This window comes from Trichosurus vulpecula, chromosome 8, assembly GCF_011100635.1.
Source record: "Trichosurus vulpecula isolate mTriVul1 chromosome 8, mTriVul1.pri, whole genome shotgun sequence".
NCBI classification, from domain to species: Eukaryota; Metazoa; Chordata; class Mammalia; order Diprotodontia; family Phalangeridae; genus Trichosurus; species Trichosurus vulpecula.
Window position 1 is genome coordinate 170946458 of NC_050580.1, and position 23923 is coordinate 170970380.

Below are 23923 nucleotides of genomic sequence, written 5' to 3' on the forward strand. Positions count from 1 at the left end.
AACTACATGCCTTTTACATTGGATGTCCCACACACCTGGATTGCTCTTCCTCCTTAACTACACCTCCTGGCTTCCCTAGCTTTCTTTAAGACTTGACTCAAGTCCCACTTTCCACAAGAAGCCTTTCCTGCCCCTCCCCTCCCCATCTTGCTAGTGATTTCCCTCTGAGATCACCTCCCATTTATACTGTATATATTTGATCGATTTGTAGTTGTTTCATGTTATGTCCCCTATTAGAATGTGGACTCCACGAAGGCAGCATCTATTTTTGCCTTTCTTTGTAACCCCAGCACTGAGTACAGTGCTTGACATATAGCAGGCCCTTAGTAAATGCTTCTTGATTGACCAATTACTATTCTATTTCCTGTCAGCCCATTTCTGGTTCATGAATGAATAAAATGAATGCAAAAAGCATTTGAATTCTACCTCAGACATGTATTAGCCATGTAACCATTATTAGCACATCGCTTGACCTCAGGGCCTCAGTAAACTAGGGATAATACTAATACCTACTTCACAGGGCTGGTGTGAGACTCAAGTGCGATGACACTATGTATGTATATGTGTGTGTGTATGTATAGTATATATGTATACATACATACATATGTATATGTGTGCATATATAATGCATAACATACAGTATATGTATGTTTATATACAAATATATATGTATATGTATACAAGGAATATTTCTGGGTAGGAACCCTAGGGAGGATAGAGCTAAGAGTGTAGGGGCTAAGGAGAAAGTGTTGTCTAGCATATTTTCTGGATTTATAGGAGGATATGGATGAGAATTATACAAGACGAGGGATGGATTTGTTGCAATATGCTTCACTAGATGGAATATCCATGTTGATGAGATTATAAATCCATTGGAATACACACACATACACATGTATATATGTATGGGTGTATGTATATATACATTTTACATACTATGTAGTGTATGCATCTACATATATAATTTTTAACATACATATTGTGTGTGTATATATATATATGTATAGACATACATACATATACAGAGATGTGCTGAACCATCTTGTTAAATTTTCAGTATAAGCAATTACACCTCAGAGATTTATAATGCCTTCAAATTAGGGCTTGATTGATTTGTTTTGTTGATTGTCTAGATATATGTTCAGGAACACCCCCACCCCTGCCGAACCCCCCCAGAGGTAAAGGCTCTCTTGTGTGGATGTAAAGCTTTTGATTCAGGCAGTACAGCCCTATCTGTTGGTCTTTATTTCTCTTTTCTGTATTTCCTGTGTTTGTATCTTATGTGATTAAAAAGGAAAGATTGTTGACCCTGGAAACAACTGTCTTTCCTTGGTAAAGCAGATAAAAGAACCTGCTAGCAGCCATCCTGGGTATGTCAGCGTGGCTGCCGTTACAAGTAGCAAGGGGGCCAGTGTTACCACATTGAAGAGTGTGTGGTGGGCAGTGAGATGTAAGAAGACAGGAAAGATGGGAAGGGATTAGGTTGTGAATGCCAAACAGAAGAATGTATATTCCAGCTTGAAGATGATTGGGAGCCAGTGGAGTTCACTAAGTGTGGTGGGGGTGGGGAGGGTGGGTGATCAGACCTGTGCTTTAGGACAATTACTTTAGTGGCTGAATGGGAGATAGAGTGGAGAAAGACTTGAGGTAGGCAGACCCACCCCTAGGCTCTTGCAGTAGTGTCGGTGAGAGGTCCTGAAGGCCTGTAGTAGAGACATCGCAGTGTAAAAGGAGAGGAGAGGGTGCATTTCAGAGATGTGGCAGAGGGGAAGTTGACAGGCCTTGGCAAGGGTGAGAATGAGGAATTCAGGGTAACACCTATGTTGTTACCCTGAGGGACTGGATGACATTGTGCTTAACAGTAATAGGGAAGGTAGGAGATTGGGAGGGTTTGGGGGAAAGATAATGCGTTCTGTTTTGGACATGTTGTGTTCAAGATGTCAGGTGGACATCCAGTCTGAAATGTCTGAAAGGCGATTGGAAATATGAGATTGGATGTCAGCAGAGAGTTTGGGGCAGGACAAGTAGATTTGAGAATCATCAGCACAATAATTAAATCCATGGGATCTGATGATCTTATCAAATGAAATAGTGTGCACTACAGGGGTGGGACTGAATCAGTCAAAGGGCTGCACTTGAGGACCTAGGGGGACACATGTGGCCTCAGGTTCCCTGCCCCTGGATAGAAGGAACAGAGAAGAGGACTCAACACAGAATCCTTGGGTCTAGCAAAGGAGACAGAGGAGTGGTCAGATAGGTAGGAGGAAAACTAGGAGAGAGCAGAGCCCTGAAAACCTAGAGAAAAGAGAGTATCAAGGAGGAGAGCATGATGGACAGTGGCAAAGGCTGCAGAGAGGTCAAGGAGGATGAGGATTCAGAAAAAGCCATTGGATTTGGCAACTAAGGGATCACTGCTAACTTTGGAGAGAGTGGTTTTGGTGGAGTGATAAGATTAGAATCTGGACTGTAAGGCCTTAAAGAGAGAGTGAAAGAGGAGAGGAAAGAAGGCAGTGGTGCCTATCAAGGTGTTTGGCCACAAAGGACAGAAGAGATATAAAATTATAGTCAGCAGAAATGGAAGGACCAAGGGAGGATTTTTTTAGGAGACATGAGCATGTTTGTAGGTAGAAAGAAACGAGCCAGTAGACAGGGAGAGATTGAAAATAAGTGGTAGAGTTGGGGTGACAGAGGGGGCAACCTGTTGAAGGAGATGCGATGGAGTGGGATTGCTTGAGCAGATAGAGGGGTTAGACTTGGTAAGGAGAAAGGTCACCTCATCGTATGAAACAGAGGTGAAAGAGGAGAGAGTGGCAGAAGGTATGTGAATGATGTGAGATGAAGAAGGGAGAAGAAGAAACAGTGAATGACCTCATTTTTTTTCTGTAAAATATGAGGTGAGATTCTCAGCTGAGAGAGTGGGGTAGGGGAAGTCATGGGAGGTTTGAGGAGGGATAAAAAGGTTTAGAAGGGCCCCTGTGGAGGTTGAGATGGTGGGTTGACAAAGGAGATGAAGAAGGATTGCCTAGCAGCAGTGAGGACCCAGTTGAGGTTGTGTAACATAAATTTATAGTGGACCCGATCAGAAAGGTTGTTCATCAGCACAGGTGTAAGTGTGAAGGCTGAGAATTGTGAGAATGATCCAAGGCTGAGACTTAGCAGGGTGCAGTCAGTGAAATGTTAAGGGAGCTGGGAATTCAAGTGAAGAGGACAGTGTAGAACTGAGTTAGTTTACCAAGGGGTCAAGATGGGGAAAAGAGGAGAGAGTGACTGCTGCCAGGAAGATGTCCCAGGAGAGAACTGAGGGGCCAAGGGATCGGAGGTCATGGTGTGGACAAAGTGGAATTTTATAAGGGAAGGCAGAGGGAAAGGTAAGAGGCAAATGATCAGATAAAGAGATTTCAAAATTCTTGAACATGGAGGTGGTACATTTGTGACTGATGGCAAAATCAAGGGTAAGACTATCTTTGTGGGGGCAGCTAGGTGGCGCAGTGAGTAGAGCACTGGCCCTGGAGTCAGGAGGACCTGAGTTCAAATGCGGCCTCAGTCACTTGACACATTTACTAGCTGTGTGACCTTGGGCAAGTCACTTAATCCCAATTGCCCTGCCTTTCCCCCTCAAGAAAAATGTATGTATGGCTGAGATAGGGTTGAGGATTAGGTCATGGGAAATGAATAGGTTGGGTGATTCAGTGGTTAGGGTGTTTGAGGGGGAGTCTGTGTATGTTGAAGTCTCCTAGTGAGAGGGCAGGAGTTTGGGAGGAAAGAAAAATTGTGAGCCAGATATCAAACTCAAGGAGACTGACCAGGAGATCTGTAGACAACAGGTACCAGGATTTTGATTGGGTGGTAGATATAAATAGCATAACAATTGGTTGGGGAAACTATTTGTCACAGCCTTATAGAGAATTACTTGGATAATGTCAGCAAGAATATTTTCCCCTTCAACTGTAACTGCCAGTAGAGACATAGCCAAGGAGCCCTGATGAGTGGCCAGGAGAGATTCAAGAGAGGTCAAAAAGAAAGAGTAACAATCCCCAATTTTCTACCTCTGACCTTTCGTTTTATAATGTGAACTTAGCCCTCGGGTAAGGATGTGGGCTTCATCAAAGGAGACAGAACTGTGTGTTACATCCCTTTCTAACAAAAAAGAGACAGTGTAGCTGAGCAAGAAACCTAGATCAGAGGACACTGGTATCCAGCCCATGCTTCTTTGAAAAGGCCAACAGAGAACCCAGGGCAGAGCCTGGAAAATTCTATTTTAATCTGAGTTTCTCACCAAGCTCACTGGGGAGAAGAACTTGGCTCTCCTATCAACTCAGTCCATGATAGGGGGAGGGGACAAGGCAGCAGGATCCCTTTTTAACCTCCTTTTGACACGGACACAGAAGACAAATGTGGGCCTGAGTCCTGTGGGAGACACAGCTTCCTTTTATACTCTTCAGAAGGGCTGGAGGCTACATTTTCTCTAGGACTAAGGCCCTTTTGTCCTTTCTGGGTACCCACACACTGACAACCCACACTATGAAACTACAGTTTCACCTTCTCTTCTATCCCTCTTCACTCCTACTTGCCCAACCCCCAAGCTGCTTTTGCCTTGAGAAGAGCTTTTTAATTTAAGAAAAAAAAATGTACACTGGCCTTTTTCTTCTCCAGGGTCTTTGTAGCTTTGATGATTCAGGCTTCAGTCTGGCATTCTGGTTGCCCTTTTTTTTGGAGAGGAGAGAGAGGGACATAGCTTCATTCGAAAGCCTGGATGGGGGACTTTTACATGGGTATAAGGGGAAATATATGAGACTTCTAGACCCAAGCCAGGCTTAGAGTGTCTTGGTGGCCCCTTCTCCTAGGTCAAGATATTCCCTTTCTTGGAGCTCAGCTCCTGAGGTAAGTAGCCTGCGGCCCCTTGGCAACTCAATTTGTTACCCCCAAGGGGAAATGGAAAGGATAGAGGCCTGGGATTTCAAAGAGCCCAGCTAAAGCTATTTCTGCTGAAGGCAAGAAACACAACAGGAACTAGTTTCCTTCCTCAGACTGACTTGGTTATGTTCAGCTCCTGAAATATTGACACCTAGGTTTGTTTCCGATTCTCACCGAAGGCTGCCCTAGGCTGTGGCTTTGTCTCTGTTATTGCTTTGCTCCTCTGCCAGTGTGGTACTCAGGTTTTTCTCTACCTTCCCAACCACACCTGGCCTGGCACTGTCTCTGCATAATCTCCCAAATCTGTGTTATCAGATCCTCTCAGTTCCTTGTCTGCTTTAGTCCCTGCCATTGGAGAAGGGAGCAAAGGGGAGGTCAGGCCCCATCTCCCTCCCATATGTCACCCACTTTCTAGCTCTGGAGTCTCACTCAGGCTTGTGATTAGGGGGGAGAGAGAGAGAGAGAGAGAGAAAGAGAGAGAGAGAGTGAGTGTGAGTTCATTTAATATGTCCTTTTTCCCACTGGAAATAAAGTAGATTCAGGGCAAATTTAACTGAATGTGGAACATCACGCAGAAATTGCTTTCAGACGGTGGCACTTTTTCTATCAGGATTCCTGGTTCCAAATCAGATTATGGGATTTAGAGCTAGAAGAGACCTGAGAGATCATTTATTCCAAACCTTTCCTTTTACATGAGGCACCCAGGATCCCATTCCCCCCATGTACATGGGTCCTCTGAATACTACCCCAAGTTTGAGACATCTTACAGATATGGGTCATCATTTATAACTTATGAGCCCCTATCCAAGTGGTTTTTTTTTTAAACAGCCAAACACAGGACACTACATAATTCAAAGTAAAAGATGTTTAATTAAAGAGCATATCAAGATAAATGAGAAGAAAATTTTCCCCATACACAAGGGGGAGACACTCTCTCACAGATGACCATACTACCAGAAGGGAGTAGATACATACACAAAACACATATGATGAGGAACATACAATCAGGAAAACTCATAGCTTTAGTGCTTCAGAGCTGGTGGTGTTACACAAGGTCCTAGGATGAGCTGTTTTCTCCACTGAGCTAGGGTTTTCTGCCCTTTTGTTCCCTTTATCTCAGTGCCCTGTTAACTGGATGCCTCTGTGGTTCTCCTCTGCTGCTGCTGTCACGCTCTGCTGCTCTTCTGCTCTTTTGCAACTTCTCCTACAGCAGAGGGAGGGATCTGGCTGGTCTTCAGTTTAGTAGCCTCAGGGGCCAGCCTTAGATCTGTTATGCTGCAAACTCCCGCTCAGCAAATCCATCCAAACAGCCTGAGAAGACTTCAGTTCTTATCTTTAAGTCTGATTCCTAGCACCTCAGTTTAAAGAGGTTCCCAAAGGGGGTGATACCACCCCACGGGGGGGGGGTACTGGAATGATCCAGGGGGGTGGTAGTTGTCTCAGGTGCAATTGGGGGGTGCTGAATAAAAATAAGGGGGTGGTGGAAGTATAAGGAAAAAAGAAAATATAATAAAATTTTGAAAAACCATTAGTACGTGGTTCATCTGTCGTGTAACAGAGTTAAAGTCGTAGTGATTACATTATTTTCAAAATAAACACACAAAATGCAAGTTATAACTGATCAGTGGCCAAGTCTGCCAACAGGTCTTAACAGGCAAGTATTGGCACGTGAGAGTGTTTCACATTTGTCAGGAAGTCTAACATGCATCAGCAGGAATATGCGCATGTAATGACTTGTTTACGATATGATTCTATATGGTTACATAACTCAGTATTGTGTCATCAAAATTTCAATGCAGAAAAACCCCACAAATTTACAATAAATTCTTAAATTTAACATGCATCATTTTAAAAATTTTATATTTTTTTGAAATAACACAAATTTCAAAAAAAGAGAAAGTTAAAGGGTAAAAGATTTCCAGGGGGATGATGAGTAATTTTTTTTCTTTTTGAAAAGGGGGCAGTAGGCCAAATGAGTTTGGGGACCTCTGGTCTAAATCCTTTTCTTAAGTGTAGTGCAAAATTGCCTTTAACTCATTTTTTATTCCTTCATCACTTGCCTGGCTTCCCTTCTAGACTCCATAGCAAGACTGAAAAAATATCTGATGTTAAAGGTATTTTTCTTAATCCCATTATACCTTTGCTGGCTATGTAAATTAACTTCGGTACAAGACTGAAAGGGGCTAGTTGGGCTGTTAACCCTTGTTTTACATTCTTGCTTTTCTTCTGCATGGTAGCCACAAAGTTGCTGGTCTTCCTACATACAAAGGTGGTAACTGGGGACTAGTAATTTGTGACTTGCCCAAGAACAGTGCCAGGATTTGAACCCAGGTCCTCTTATATCAAATCCAGTACTCTTTTTACTATACTATCAATAAATCAATAAACATTTATTAAGCACCTACTATTTGTCAGACTAGTAGCTAGGTGGTGCAGTGGATAGAGTCAGGCCTGGAGTCAGGAAGCCTCATCTGCCTGAGTTCAAATCTGGCATCAGACACTTACTAGCTGAGTGACCCTGGGCAAGTCATTTAACCCTGTTTGCCTCAGTTTCCTTGCCTGTAAGATGAGCTGTAGAAGGAAATGGCAAACCATTCCAGTATCTTTGCCAAGAATCCCAATGGGATTGGAAAGAGTTAGATACGGCTGAAAACTACCCGAACAACAACAACAAAATGTGCTAGGTTTGAATGGTTTTTTTTCTTGTTGATTCATTGATACAAGAAGAATCTAGTCTCAGGACTAGTTCCTTTTGTAACAGCTACAAAGTCCTCCTTTTTATGCCCCTCCCTAACTATACTTGAACCCTTGTATTACCAGAGATCTGCTTCCTAGTTTCCCCCTAACTTACTGCCTTTCTCCTGATTGCTTACGGTGTAGTGACAGCCAATGGTACTGAGTGTATTTTTATGTTGACTTAGAATCCTCTGTATTGGTAATTAAGGTGAGAGTTTTTTTTTACTGTTTTCTGTTTTAGAATGCTAAAGTAATCAAGTGCCTTTGATTACTGTATTTCCCATGTATAAGATGCACCCTTTTTCGAAAAATTTGGGGTCTAAAAACTGGGTGCATCTTATACAGTTGTTGTAGTTTTTTTACTTGCATTTCCCACTTTTTCACACTTGTTTTTACGTTCGTTGTTGTAGATTTTTTTACTTGCATTTCCCGCTTTTTCGTACTTGTTGTCTTTGCGCTCATTGTTTCGCATTTGTTACTGGTATATCAGGTTACGTTTTGCCACATTCTGCCCAGAAATAGCTCAGAAAAGATTTTCGTGCCATGCTGAATTCAAGTTAAAAGTGATCCAGTTTTGCAAAAGTGAATGGAAATCGTGCTGCTGAACATAAGTTTGGTCTTCCTCCAACTGAGAAAACAATCTGAGACTGGCTACGGGAAGAAGAAACCCTACTGAAAACGCCACAGCAGAAGAAGGCCATGAAAGGCAAGTCAGCAAAATGGCCTGATTTAGAGAGGGAATTGAAGATATAGATTGAAGAGCAAAGGGCAATTGGAATTCCTGTGCCCACGAAGATGGTTCAGCATGAGGCAAGAAGAATTGCTGATGAAAAAAGAAGTTACCGATTTCAAAGGAAGACACAATTGGTGCCTCAGGTTCATGAAATGGAATGGACTAAGCACGCGTACACAGCACCAGACTTGCCCAAAAGATGCCTGAAAGCTATGAGCAGAAGGTCCTTGAATTTCGTGGTATTATTATATGAATTTTATGATGAATAAAATGAGTACAATAACTTTATGTAATACATTTTTTTTTCAAATTTCGGGCCCCAAAATTAAGGTGTGTCTTATACATGGGGAAATACAGTAAGTCTTACTAGGTGCCAAGCCCCAGGCCAACACCCTTTTGCTGATTAGGTGTGAAGCCTTTGGGCCCTAACAAAGGTATATAAGCTCAGAGGTTAGCATTTTGTTTGGGGCTCTCACTCAGTGGAAGAGTATTGATGTGGAGACTCTGGGTAGCTGCTGGAGTCCCCAGCTTTGAAGAAAACCCAGAGTTGGTGCTTCTCTTTTTGCTAACTATGTATGTGATGTCTTCATCAGACCAAGCCTGGCTATTTGAATTGTATTATTTGATCTGTTGATACTTTCTGTTTGTAATTTCTATTTGTATTTGCTCTGAAGTTCAGGGTGCTGACTTTCCCTCCTGAACTAAGTAAATGATACATGTATGTTTGATTAAAGTGAGATTGTTAACCCCTTAAAGTTGCTTTCCTTAGAAAAGCAGATGAAAGAACCTGTGCTGGCAGCCCTTCTATGTCCTGGTGCTGTTGGGTCTTACACCTCAGTAGCAGCTGCAAGCAGCATTGTTGTTACAGCCTCCTTTAATATTTACACAGCTGTTGTGTTTGGTAGGATCAGAAGTTGTCAACTCATGATTCAGGTGCCAGGTTATGTACCATCTGTTCTATCCAGCCTCTGACCAGCATCACCCATGAGTTGTTCCTTATTTCTTTCTCACTTTACTCCTTCTTATAGTAACTCTCTCTAAGCATCTCTATCCTATGACTTTGACTCCATAGGAGATGTGAGAGGATTCCGAAGGGCCCCCAAAAAAGAGTCTGCAAGGCATATGACCTCCTTTATCTGTGTGGCTCTCATGAGGGCGCCACTGCTGATTAGACTTAATTTTTGGAAAAGGTAAGGCAGATCTTTCCCGTGTTGAGCATAAAAGCAAAGGGATATCTGAAATTTCCAAAGTGGCCGGGTTATTTCCCCAGTCTGAGATAACCATTTTAAGAGGATATTATTACCAGTGCCACCCGGCCCCCACATTAATATCCATACGTCTTTTGAAAGTCTAATTTACTTCCTAAGCACTATGGTTTGAGACAATCACTTAGTGGGTCTTGATGCCAGGCAATATTTTATTTCTACTTGGCTTCTTGGATTGAAAGTCTATGACCTGGATTATTATCAGTTTTGAAAAGAGTAGTCCAGTATGATGTGGCAAAAAGAGTCCTGGGCCAGGAGTCAGTAGACTTGGGTTTGAACACCAACTCCACTGCCCACTAGCTAGCTCTCTGACCTTGGACAGACTTCTCTGAATCTCACTGTTCTCATTTGTAAAATGAAGATGGCTTACTATATTATGATGTAATTAAGATCAAATTAGATCATTGGTATATGAGGGGCAGTAGTAGGTAATATCCGGTGTCTGGCTTCCTTAGTTCAAATCTGGCCTCCAATGTTTACTAGCTGTGTGACACTGGGCAAGTCACCTAACCCTGTTTGCCTCACTTTCCTCATCTGTAAAATGAGCTGGAGAAGGAAATGGCAAATGACACCAGTACCTTTGGCAAGAAAACCCCAAATGGTGTCACGAAAAGTTAGACACAAATGGAATGACTCAACAATGATAAATTCTTTATTACTAAGCCTATGCATATTCATGTCCCTGAAGCATGTGGCCACTGATCAGGCAAGTTGTCAGGTTTCTATTTGAAAACACATGGAAGGGGAACAGGAAAAACACTGTTCTCTCTTAAATGGAGATGGATGTATTTTATGTTGTTGTTCAGTCATTTCAGTTATGTCTGACTTTTCATGACCCCATTTTGGGGTTTTCTTGGCAAAGATACTGGAGTAGTTTGCCATTCCTCTCTCCAGCTCATTTTACAGATGAGGAAACTGAGGCAAACAAGGTTAAGTGACTTACCCAGGGTCACACAGTTAGGAATTGTCAGAGGCCAGGACTGAACTCAGGTCTTCCTGACTCTAGGCCTGGTGCTCTATCCACTGCACTACCTAGCTGCCCAGATGGATGTATATTCCCTTTCAAAACCATTATCTGAAAAAGGAAGAGCAGCGACTGAAGCTCTTAAAATCCAACAAGGCTCCTGGATCAATAGCTCTTCAACAGGAAGAGGGAATCATGCCAGAGCTCATCTCTCTGCCCCAGAGAAGCAGTGCCCTTCTCATCCACTCCCATCTCCCTCTACCCTGATAGAGTCCATAATTACTTCATTTAAAACACATCAGGCCTTGCTCTCTTTGCTTTGACTTTTTTAAAGGACCTACAGTGGCCTGCTTCAAAGTTTTTACCATTGTGAAACAAAGACAATTGCTCTGCACAGTAATAACCTTGAAGGACAAATATTCTGGGAATGATAATCCTTCCTAGTATTAGACAAACCTTTTTTCATGCTCAAGACACCCCTAACTCCTGATTTCAGGCATTTTCATTAGCTGTCTCCCTTGCCTGGAATTCTCCCCTGTCTCCCTAGCTTCTGTGGCCAGTCTTTGAAGTCCCAGCTAAAATCCTACCCACTTCAAGAAGGCTTTCCAGATTCCCCTCAATGCCAGTGCCTTACCCCTGTTCATTATCTTCAGTTTATCCTCTATGACTTCTTCAAGGGCACAGAGCTAGCAATTGATATACCTAACACTTGAACCCAAATTTTCTGGGTCCTAAGTCCAGGGCTTATTTCATGGACTCTTTATTAGCATCATAAGTAATCAGTATATCACTCAATTAAAATTTGTTAAATGTATCTGCTTTATGTCTGTTTTCTATGATAAGTATACAGGGACAGCTTATTTATGTTTCTTATAACAATGCTATGCCTTTAATAACAAAACTGTCCCTATTTTATGTCAGTTAACACATGCCCCACTCTTTTTCAAAGCAGAGACCAGCTCCCAATGTCCCAGTGGTTTTTTTCTACCTTACATTCACAAAGCCCATGTTGTTACCATCTTCTTCCAAATTCCCCAAACTATGTTATCTGTAGAAGTTTTACAAATATTTTTGTGCCTCCCAGTAGTAACAGAATTACAGAGTTAGAAAGGATCTCAGACCAGTTAATCCAGCCTGAAGCTCAATAGAAATCCCTTCTGGAACATCTTCAACTTGTAACTTCTAGCCCCGTCTGAGGACTTCTGGTGACTGAGAACAGTAACCTCTCATGGCACCTATTCCTTTTTTTTTTAAACTATTCTAATTTTTGTAAGTTTTCCTCATAGGAAGATCTAGGTTCAAGCCCTGCCTCTCACACATCCTGACTGTGTGAGCCTGGACAGGTCACTTAACTTCCCAGTGTTCTAGGCAACTCTCTAAGACCATAAATTGCTGAGAAGGTGCTGACCTGCATTGGAAGAGGGAGTTTCCTCTTCCAAGAGTTCACAATACCAATGAAATCACAAGTCTGGTCCCTATCCCAATCTCTTTTCCTTTGGAGATCTAATACTCTCTTGGTTCTTTTTCTATCTTTTTTTTTCTCTTTATCCTTTTTTTTCAACACTTTAAGATGGATGTTCCCCAGAAGGGTAGTTTGGGTCTCTTCTATTCTTTTTCTATATTCTGACCTTTGGAGTACCCATTCCTTAGCCTGTACTGAACTATATATGGTGGCCACTCAAATCTCCAGCCCTCATCTCTTACCTGGATGGGCACCTACACATGTATCTCCTTTTGCCTATAGGATATTTCTGCCTAGGTTTTCTATCCATACTTTATAGAGATCATAGATTTAGAGTTGAAAGGGATCGTAGAAACCATCTGGTCCAAACTCCTCACCTTACACATGAGAAACTGAGGCCCAGAGAGGGTCATAGGATCATAGATTTGAAGCTACAAAGGGACCTTTAAGGCCATAGTCCATTTTGGGGGGGGGTTGGATTTTAGGGTATCCTTTAGTTTGTTTTAACAAAAGTTAATGTTACCCAAAAGGGGCTTCATATCTTCCAGCATGAATAGCGTGATAGATAGAAAAATACTACAAATCCAGCAGCCAGCAGCACTGTTTGAGGTGCCTTCTCCACACCTTGGGAGTTGCTTTTAGCTCTTCGGTCCTGGGTAGCAATGCTGCTGGGACACATCGTCACATCCGAAATGACCAAAGTTCCAACTGCCACATCAACTTCATTCTCTTTTCTAGGAATATCTTCCTAATACAACTTATTCCTTTTCCATTTTACAAACGAGGAAACTGAGGGTCAGAGAGGTTAAATAACTTGTTTAAGGTTACACAGGCCAAGTGAGTCGATCTGGGCCTTGAACCCATTTCTCCTGACTCTAAATCAGACCACTCTGTCTCCTTTTTTTCCTTTTCTTCCTTTTTTTTTTTTTGAGGCAGTTGAGGTTAAGGGACTTGCCCAAAGTCACACACCTAGTGTCTGAAACTGGATTTGAACTCGGATCCTCCTGTCTCCAGGGCTGGTGCCCTATCCACCGTGCCACCTAATTGCCCCACTCGTTTCCTTTCAAGCTGAATATGTCCCTAACTGAGCTTATTATCTTTTCTCATAAATATGTTCCTCCTCCCAACTTTACTATTTTTTGTCATTCACACCATGTTCAAAACCTGAGTTTTAAATTAAAAAAAAAAAATTGTCCTTATCCTGTAACATTTGTGCTGTTTGTTATCAAATCCTGCTTCTTCTACCCCGACAGTATTTCTTGTGCGATTCCACTAGGGGGCAGTGTGGTATAGTGTAAAGAGTTTGAGATTTAGTGTACAGGTACTGGAGTTCAAAACCCCCACTCTGCCACTTATGACCAGTACAATCGTGGACAACTAAATGAACCTCTCTGTGCCTCAGTTTTCTCAGCTATAAAACGAGTAGATTGAATTGCTGTTTGTCCTTTGTTTTGAAGAGGACCAGTGACATTTTGGGATGATGTCTTGACTCGTGTGCAAATTGGCTTTAAGTGAGGTAGGGCTGCACAAAATCATCAGACCTCACTCTCTCTTCCAGAATCATCAAAGTCCAGTGGCCAGATAGAAGTCAGGAAGACTGGTGATGGCCTGGGATGCAGTGGATGACCTTCAAATCTTTGATGTCTCACCAAGCTCTCAGCTCTACACAGTGCCTGTTTCAGCTATCTTCATAGCTGTTGGAACAAATTATTCTCACCTACCTGTTCTGCTTAGGAAGGTCTTCTCAGGCTTGAGCTAGACATCCCCTATAACTCACTGACAGGTTTGGGGGTCTGTCCGTTTCCCTCAATCTGGTTTAGTCTGTCTGCTGGAATGGCTTACTAGGGTGTTTCTGTTGTGCATGCTACAGCATCTTGGAGCAAATCAGGTGGACACCCCAGTGCTTAGCACAGTACCTGGCACACAGTAAGTGCTTAATAAATGCTTATTCTCTGCCTGTCGTCTTCAGGCTTCACTTTGATCAATGAGTTTAGACTCAGCATTGACTTGCTAACTCTCCTAGAATCTCCTAGAAACTCCCAACTGCTGGGCATAGTTTCCATTCAGGGTCCTAAGTCATTCTGATATCCTGTGACTGGACTTGGAAAGAAAATCCTGATCTAGTCTCAGAATTATGGGGAAAAACCAATCCTTAGCCATCCCCCCACAGGATTCAATGTCCATGCACTCCCTAGAGTAGGAACACACTGAATTTTGAAACCAGATACTTGATAGTAGTTTTTACCTAATTCTTTTAAGTTAGAGATGTTTGAAACATATCCTAGCTGTCACCGTTGGTATTTCCCACGAGGCCAGGCTATATTTGTTTTAAGTTTTGCATTTCTTCTACCCTCTCTCATAAAAGGCTGGGGCAGACTACCCTAGAGAAAACATTTTTCTGGAGACTTCTTTTTTGACTCTTGTTTGTTTTTGTCTCTAGCACTTTAGAGTATCCCCCTCCCATGGATTCCTCCCTTCTAATAAAGAACTACAGTTAAGAAAAACAATCAAACATGACTGACAAAACATGTTGCCTTCTTCATCTATAGTATACCATCTTTCATTCAAGAGGAAGGAAATATATTTCATTATTAGTCCTTTGGACTCAAGATAGGTCATTGCATTTGTCTCAGTTCTGGGACTGTGTAGTTTTCTTTTATGCTATTGTGGTCATTATTAATATTATTCTCTTAGTTCAGTCGCTCTCTTCAGTCTGTATCAGTTCATAAGACTTTCAAAGTTTCTCTGGATTCCTCATGTGACAGTGATCACTCTGGCTCCCACTGCCTGAAGAAAGCCAGATGTGTTACATTTTACCATCCCCCAAGGTTTTCGTGTACCCTTAAGGTGGTTTGGGTATATCTAGTCTTTGCCATTGGCTCCATCCCCAGTGTTGGTGTTCCATCCCCTCCAATAGTGAGGCACAGTTAGGTGGTTGATAGAATGCTGAGCCTGGAGTCAGGAAGACCTAGTTCAAATCCAGCCTCAGATACTTCCTAGTTTCAGGACCCTCAGTAAGTCTCAACCTGTCTGTCTCAGTTTCCTCAACTGTAAAGATGGAAATGATACTGGCATCTACCTCACAGAGTTGTCCTGAGGATCAGATGAGGTGATAGTTGTAAAACACGTAGCTCAGTGCCTGGAACATAGTAGGTGCTTAATAAATGCTCATTTCCTTCCTTCTCCCAAATTCCTAGGGGTCCCCTGCACCCCAGTTCCAATTAACCACTTAACAATATGATTAGCTTGTACAGAGGATGATTTATAAGAACAAATACACAAACATTGCCCCTACTCCGACACGTGTGGTATAATCCCCCTTATACCAACTCAGTCTCTAGAGAGGGAGAGGATTAGGTTCACTGCTTAGTTTAGCTCAGTTCCTATATAGCATGGTCCCAACAAGCTCCAAGTCCAAAGCTCCGCCTCGGCTCAAGTTCTGTGTATCCTGGCTTCTCAGGGCTTCCCTACCAGGTCTCTAAGATCCATTTTAACTCTAAATCTGTTATCTTATGAGTCACATCATGAAAGATTTAAAAGAATGGCTCCGGCTGGATTGAGATTGCCCTCTACAATGCGATTCAAGGGGTGTTGCAAAGGCCTACCTGATCAAAACAAAAATCTCCCTGATCTAACCTATTATGGTACCATACCTCTTTTTATTGGCCTGAAATTCACTCTGAGTCATTCTTAAGTAATGTCATTTTCTAGAGAAGTTAACTATTAAAATGCATTTATATTCTTGTTGTTCAGTCATGTCAGACTCTTTGTGATCCCATTTGGAGTTTTCTTGGCAAAGATACTGGAGAGGTTTGCCATTTCCTTCTCCAGCTCATTTTACAGATGAGGAAACTGAGGCAAACAGGGTTAAATGACGTGCCTAGGATTACACAGTTAGTAAGTATCTGAGGCCAGGTTTGAACTCAGGAAGATGAATCTTCTTGACTCTCTATCCACTGCAACACCTAGCTGCCTGGGACATAAATGGTGACACTGTAGGAGTCTCCTCTAGCCTTTTCCCCTTAGCATCAGAGAGCATATCAGATTAGGTTCTTAAGATCGTAGATTTAGAGCTGAAAGGACCTTAGATCTTTTGGATGAGGAAACTAAGGCACAGAAACTTTAACTTTCACCTTTGTAATTTAAACCTGAGCAGATGAGAAGGAAACCAGGTTAAGTTTTAATAGGGAATGAGGACTGAGAGTGCCCAGACAAAGAAGAGGGAGGCTTAAGAAGAGGAAGCACTGAAATGGAGTTGGGGGTGGAAGGCAGGTTTGATCGGTGGTAGGGAGAGGTTAGTGGCAAAAAGAAAGAAAGGCTGCCAAAGATCAAGCTGCCTATTTCATATTTTTTCTCAGCCTTGGCTGCCCTTTAGACCTTCTGGGTTTCTTCAGAAGGAGGAATCTGAAGTTAAAAAATAGGGTTATGTACCCCAATAAGACTGACTTCAATTCTTCACAAAATTCTAAATATATTATTAAAAGGATGGTTTATGAGCACTTAGAAAAGGAAGTAGTGACCACGATGAGTCAGTGTAGATCCATGAGAAACAAATTATAGAACATGAACTTAATTGGATTTTTTGGCAGAGTTTCCATACTAATGCATCATGGGAATGCCATAGATATAGCATAACTATATTTTATCAAAGCATTTAACAAAATATTTCACGCTGTAACAACAGTGGTGTCAAATTCAAATGGAATTGGGGGCCACCAAACCATACATAAGGATCCCAGTGAGCTGCATATATTGACTTAGAAAAACACATATTAATATTATCTATGTTTTATTGTATTTTTATTTATCTTGCTAAATATTTCCCGGTTACATTTTAATCTGCTACTAGCTGCACTCAGGGGTATTGTGGGCTGCAGGTGGCCCATGGGTCACATATTTGTCACCTGTGCTGTACAAGATATAGAAATCTGGGTTATATGATGACACAGATAAGTAAATTCACAACTAGCTAAATGATAGGACTGAAAGGGTAGTCATTTTTGTTGTCCTGCATGTTGGAAGGAGGTCTCTTGCGGAGTGCCCCAGGAATCAGTGCTATTCATTATTTTTATCGATTATCTAAGTAAAGACATAGATGACATGCTTATCAGATTTGCAAATGACAGAAACTGGAAAGGAGAGGTAACACAAAGGATGACTAGATAGATAGATAGTTTATTGAATATTCTCTAGATGTCAGTTGCTGTGCTAAGCATTGGGTATACAAATACAAACAAGATAGTTCCTACCCTTAAGTAGTTTATATTCTAATGAAGGAAGACAAAATATAAAAAAGAGAAGGAAAGGGAGAAGAATATACTCAAGGGGACAAGATAGTTGGTGAGGAGGAGGAAAAGAAGTCTGGAGAGTGAGTGGGGTGATACATAATTGGGGTCCTTCCTGAAAGGATGGTCTTGAGGATGGATAGAGCTTGCCAGAAGAACAGGCCTCAGGGTGGAAGCTTCTCCAAAGGGGGGGGTGTTTGGTGAGGACGTAAAGAGGTCCTGGGAGTGAACTGGGGAGCTGAGAAGTGAATGAGATGAAACATGACTGGGTCTCTTCCTGAAATGGTGGTTGATAGAATTCAACCCAAATTGAATTATACATCAAATAATTAGCATGTAAGTGGGATCCAAAAAAATTTCCACCAATCAGAAAAAAGTGCCAAACCTATTAAAATGTAATAGAAATAAAGATAAAAGTCCTATGCTTTTAAAGAAAAGTCTGCTGCACAGATACAGGATGGATAAAATATGGCTAGATGATTGTCCATGTAAAAAAGGCTGCAAGTTCAGTCGGCATAGCAGCCAAAAAAGTAATATGATCTTCAGCTGAATTAATAATCTCCATAATGTCCAGAAGAAGAGTGGCGACAGTTCTAGCATGGACTGTATCCCAGCCACATCAGATCTGTTCAGTTCTAGGTTCCACGGAAAGGACATTGACAACCAGAGAGCATCTCCTGAAAGGGGCCAGGTTGGCAAAAGGATTGGATACCATCCCATAGAAAGATTAATGAGGACATGATAGCTGCCTTTGAGTATTTGAAGATAAATTAGACTTGTTCTGTTTAGCTGCAGGGGACAGATCCAGCAGCAATGGGTAAAAGCCGTCGAGAGACGGATTTAGCTCCATGTGATCAGTCAATCAATCAACGAACATTTATTAATATCCTGCCTTCTGCCGGGCACTGTGCTTGACCTTGAGGATGCACATACAGAAATAATATTTCCCCTGCCCTTATGAAGCTTGTTGTTGTCGTCATCGGGTCGTTTCAGTCATGTCTGACTCTTCATGACCCCATTTTTGGGGTGGTTGTCTTGGCAGAGATACTGAAGTGGTTTGCCATTTCCTTCTTCAGCTTAGATAAGGAAACTGAGTCAGACAGGGTTAAGTGACTTGCCCAGGGTCAATAAAAATAGTAGGTGTCTGAGGCAGAATTTAAATTCCAGGAGATTAGTTTTCCTGATTCCAAGCCCAGTGGTCTATCCACTGCGCCATCTAGCCACTCGTTTACAAAGCTTACATTCCATCAAGGGAGTCAAAGTATTCATACAGACATATACAGAGAATGTTGTTGTTACTGTTTAGTTGTTTTTCAGCTGTGCCTGACTCTCTGTGACCCCATTTAGGGTTTTTTTTTTTTGGCAATATTACTGGAGTGGTTTGCCATTTCCTTCTTCAGCTCATCTTTCCAAATAGGGAAACTGAGGCAGACAAGGTTAAGTGACTTGCCCAGGGTCACACAGCTACTAAGTGTCTAAGGCTGGATTTGAACTCAGGAAGATGAGTCTTCCTGACTCCAGGCCCTGGTGCTCTATCTACTATACAAACTAGTAAAATGTAACGTAGGCACGGATACTCAAGGGACCAGGAAATCCTTTGTTTAGAAGGTGGTGCTTGAGACTTTTCTTGAAGGAAGGGGAAGGTTTTCTCTTATGTGAGGCACAGATAAGGAGGAGTCATAGAGCTAGAGGTAGAAGGGATCTTCAAGGTCATCAAGGCCTTCCTCCTTACTTTATAGATTAGGAAACTGACAGCCCAGAGAGCTTCGTGACTTGCCCAAGTTAGTAAGTTACCTAAGACAAGATAAGAACCTAAGTGTTCCTGACTCTGAAGTCCAGGGCAAGGGGGTGGTCATTTCCAAGATATGGGGAATTGGAGGGTCCTGTGAGGAACAGAGAGAAGGACAAATTTTCTGGTCCATGGACTGCATGAAAGGGAGTAGTACACAGTAAGGCTGGAGACATAGGCTGGGACAAGGTCCTGAAGGGCTTTACAAGCTAGTGTTTATATCTGATCCAAGATACAACAGGAGCCATTGAGGATAACCGAGTCTCTTTAATAGCGATGTGACCAAATCTATGCTAAAGGAAAACCTTCCTCACCATCAGAACTGTCCCGAAGCAGAGGGGGCTGCCTTAGAGGTAATGGATTCCCCCTCACTAGATGTCTTTGGGTAAAGGCTGCAATGCTATTTGTTGGGGGTGCTATCGAGGAGATTTCCTGTTTAGGTACCATTTGGTCAATATGATCTGTGAGGCCCTTTTTCAAAGTTGAGATTCTGTAAAAATCTCACAGTGGCTCGCTCTCCCCTCCACCTCCTACTCCCAACTTTGCCTCAAGGCTAAATGAGAGTGAGTTCAGGGAAAAATGAGATTTGAAAAAGTTGGGGGTAGGGGAAGATTATTATAATACAGGAAGGGCTTTCCTAGATTAGGAAAGGGAAATCTAAACAGGTTTTGCAGCCTGTACCACTGTAAGAGGAAGCAGGAGAAAAAGGTTTACCTGCCTGTCATAGAATATCCTTTAATGTCCAGATCTTAAGACAGTTGGGCCACCATCAACAGTGAAGAGTTTAAATGCGAAGAAGACATCATCTCAAACTACAGAGAGATTTTGTTTGATTATGTACTTGGGTTTTTCAATGTCCTATATCTTTCCTCATTTTCCTCAAAGGAGGGAAAGAAAAAAAAAACCCAGCCTCTTGACCTAATGGAGAAAATTGATGTGCACAGTGCAGGAAGCATGATATGGGGTCACAGGTCCTGCCTGAATCAGCCCCTGCTGGGTGCTCTGTGAAATCAAGCCTTCAGAAGAGATTGTCTTGCCTCTTCTAAGTGATTTCCTCCTCCTTACTCCTAAGAGGAACTGCATCTTCCTTTGCCTGCTCAGTTCCTGGCTTCCTGTGGGCTTGCAGCATTCATCCTGTCTTCAGAGTGAATTTGATAGGTACAGGAAGTCGCACCAGACTGGAGATTGAACCAACAATCAATAAAAAAAGAACTATGGTTTTAAGAAAGATGCATCAGAGCTTCCCCCAGGAGTTGTACCATATGTCCTAATACCCGTGGAACAATGGATTTAATTTTTAGCTCTCCCGGTTAGCATTCCCAGCTATGGAGACAATTCTGAAAAAGGATTCTTTCAACCTGCCGTCCTCTACGCTTGCTGATGATTTATAGATAAGGAAGATTTTGTTTCCTTTGCTCACTCATCAATAACACAAAATAAAAGCTGTCTCTCCTCTATTCTCTCCCTCCCCTCTACTCCACCCCCCCACCCCCCAAGCTTTATTTCTCATGGCTACTAGTTTAGTATATTTATGGTGCATGAGTCATCAAGCTGTCTTCTGATTGGATGAAAACCCAACACCCCTGGGACTGTCAGTCAATTACAGCTATTCTCAGCTTCATTCACAGATTTATTAGCTTGCACACAGGGAGAAATTCATTCAGGAAAGTTCATTCATAAAAATTGCAATACTCTCCATATCATTTTTAATATCTCAGCGTTCCTCTGTGAGCTGGATCCTGAAGGAAGATAAGTACGAGACCAAGGGAGGCGAAGCAGCAGTCTCCTGAACGCTGATGAGTCTGTGTGAGGATTTAGAGTAACACAGCTGGATCTTAAGTCTCGGAAAGAATGTTGAGCATCACAGGAGTTTTTCCTGGATTGCTGGGCTGAAGGACTTGCAGGATGAGAAGCCAGGGATCAGATCAGATTGATTCAGCACAAAGTGACTTTTGTTCATATGCTTTAATTTTTTATTAAAAAAAATTATTGGAAGAAATAAAGGATATGAAAGGGTTACCCTGCAATTCATTTTTTTCCCCTTAGGGAGCTGTACAAGGAGGGTTTCAAAGTGCAGAGACCGAGAAGGGGGGAGTAAATATTTCAGTGGGCTAGAAATGTTGAGGGGCTGACGAGCTGACAGATTTGCACGGCTTTGTGTGGAAGGCTGTGTGTGTGTGTGTGTGTGTGTGTGTGTGTGTGTGTGTGTGTGCTTTCACCGCAGTCTGGGATCCACCATTAAGGCTTTCTCAGAGAGCTGATAACAGCGGCAAGAAGCCTAAGCTCAGAACAGTTTAGGTGCCTGGATTCTATTGCAGGAGCCAATGCAGGGAGGTACAGCAGCACTCTGCCTGAAATCAGTGATAGGGACCCGGTTTCTGCATCAGCTATTACCTCCTAGGATTAATGAGATGATCTAGGCACCCTGAGCACAACTCCATGCTTAGGAGAGAGTCTGAAAGGAGAGAGAGAGAGAGAGAGAGAGAGAGAGAGAGAGAGAGAGAGAGAGAGAGAGGGAGGGAGAGAGAGAGGGAGAGAATATCAGAGAGGTTTCTTTCTCTGAATTGTATGGTGTGTTGAAGCATTTAATTTCCATATCATTTATCTGCCAGACGGGGAAGCCAATTTATGCAACAGTATCCTGTTTCAGTCCTGCCAAGGCTATGAGAGGACGCAGTCCGGAGAATCTCAGTGGACACGTACTGTATGTAGGACTCTTCGGGCACCCCGGGATGCTGCACAGGGCCAAGTATAGCCGTTTTCGGAATGAGCCCATCACTTCCTTAGATGAAGGGTCTTCTGGAGGTTCAGTCAATGTCAAAGGTGTACCTCAGACTTCTCCTTCTTCTCCCCTGCCAGTTCACCTGCCTGGGGAAGATGTCACCTTGGCGGCTCAGGATAACCCCACCCCACTGTGCACTTTGATGCCCCGAATGGCAAGCCTCAGACTGGCCAATCCAGCAAACCTCCTGGGACTGAAAAACTTCTGCCTGGGGACCAGAGAGGTGCCCAAGCTCAAACTCTTGGAGAGCCGGGGGGCAGCTCCAAGCAGTCCAACTTCGCCAGAAGCCAGCCTCTCCCGGGCCACATCTGCTTCATCTCCCCAGCTGGAGGTAGAGGCTCAGGATAGCTGCATTCTGCCCTCCTCCGAGGCACCACCTTCTTTGGGCAGTCAGGATGGGTCCTCTCGCCAGCACCTTTTGGGGACAGGCATGAACTACTGTGTAAGGGTAAGTCTATTTCCCTCAGTGTTTTTTACTCCTAAGAACTGATTGAGAAAGGGGTCTTCCGGAACTGCCAGTAGCTCTGTGGGCCACCTTAGACAACTTATGTAGCTTCTCTGGGCCTCAGTTTCCCTCATCGGTAAAGTGAGGGAAGTTGGACTAGATAATGCCTAAGGTTCTTTCCAGCTCTAAAGTCTAATCTATGATTATTTTTGCAACCTCTGGCTCTGCTGTGAGGAGCTGAACATCATGTGAGCTTAGAAATACGAAACAGGCAATGTAATGAGTACACCTGAAAAATGATATTATGTGTTTGGGCAATTAAGGGGTGGAAAGAGGTGGAGTTCAGGATTCTGGAACTTTCCTAATATACACTTGAAGGGACATGTTCTCAGGTCAGAGCACCTTTCAATTCCAATTCCAATTCAATGACGACCATTGAGGACCTTGGGCAAGAGAAGGTACTGCTTCTTAGGAGCAACTACAGGGATGTCCATTGGATTCTGTTTGATTCCATAGTGCTATCAGAAAATACTCAGTAATCTCCAATCCAAGAATCCAATCCAATCCAATGGGCATCTTTTAAGCACTTACCATGATTTCTAATCCCATCAGCATTTATTAAACACCTACTGTGTGCAAGGTACTACTGTAAATGATATAGAGATAGAATAGCTCACATTTAGTAGCATAGTAGAAAGGACATGAAATCTGGTGTCAAAATACCTGGCCTGAAATCTAGGTACATACACAACCTGTGTGTCTGTTCAAGTCATTTCAAACCTCTCTGGGTCTCAGCTTCCTTGCTTATAAAATGAGGGAGGTGAATTAGATGGTGTCCAAGCTTCCTTCTTGTAATTTACTTCTTGGTAAAATATTTTCCCCTGCCATTTTATTTGAGCTTCACTACAAAATCATTACAAGCAAGTACTTAGAACTGTGCCTGGCACACAGTAGGCACTTAATAAATGCTTGTTGATTGACTGACTGCTTGTGAGTTAGGCAGGACAAAATCATTATCCCCATTTTATGGATAAGGAAACTGAGTCTCCGAGAGGTGGAATGATTATTCTAAGATCCCATATCTATGAAGCCAAAGACCTAGGACTCCAGTCCAATGTTTTTTTGACCCACCCCACTGTGGGTAGGTGAATACTGATTATTGCACCATAGATAAAAGGGGAGGAAGGGAGAAGTGAGGACAAAAAAGGTGTGGTCGGAATTTTAGTCTGCTTTAAAAAAAAAAAGGCATTTAGTGCTCAACAGGTGTTTGCTAAACACCTGTCAAGTGCCCAGTTATGCTGAGGCCTCCTGGGGGTAGGGGATGGGAGATATTTTTAGGTGCCTGCCTTAAAAGAATTCATCGAATTAGTGAGAAAAGGCGAACACACACATGTGAATATACACACACACGCACACACACATATATAATTTCATTGCTAAGAGTGAAACTCATGACTAATGCAAAGATCACCTGCTCTGAAACTTGAAGTCTTAGAGAGTTGCCTCTGGGCATTGAATGACTTGTCCCAGGTTACGCCATCAGTATTT

General features: G+C 42.6%; 1 protein-coding gene across 1 annotated transcript in view; it reads left to right on the forward strand.

The window, feature by feature from the left end:
• The first annotated feature begins 21796 nt into the window (after positions 1–21796).
• Positions 21797–23923, forward strand: part of SHC4 (SHC adaptor protein 4) — a 156082-nt gene continuing 153955 nt past the window's right edge. The window contains exon 1 of the mRNA XM_036735874.1: positions 21797–22378. Within this exon, the coding sequence (XP_036591769.1) occupies positions 21812–22378 (567 nt within the window). The 5' untranslated portion in view covers positions 21797–21811. The remainder of the gene's footprint in view (positions 22379–23923) is intronic.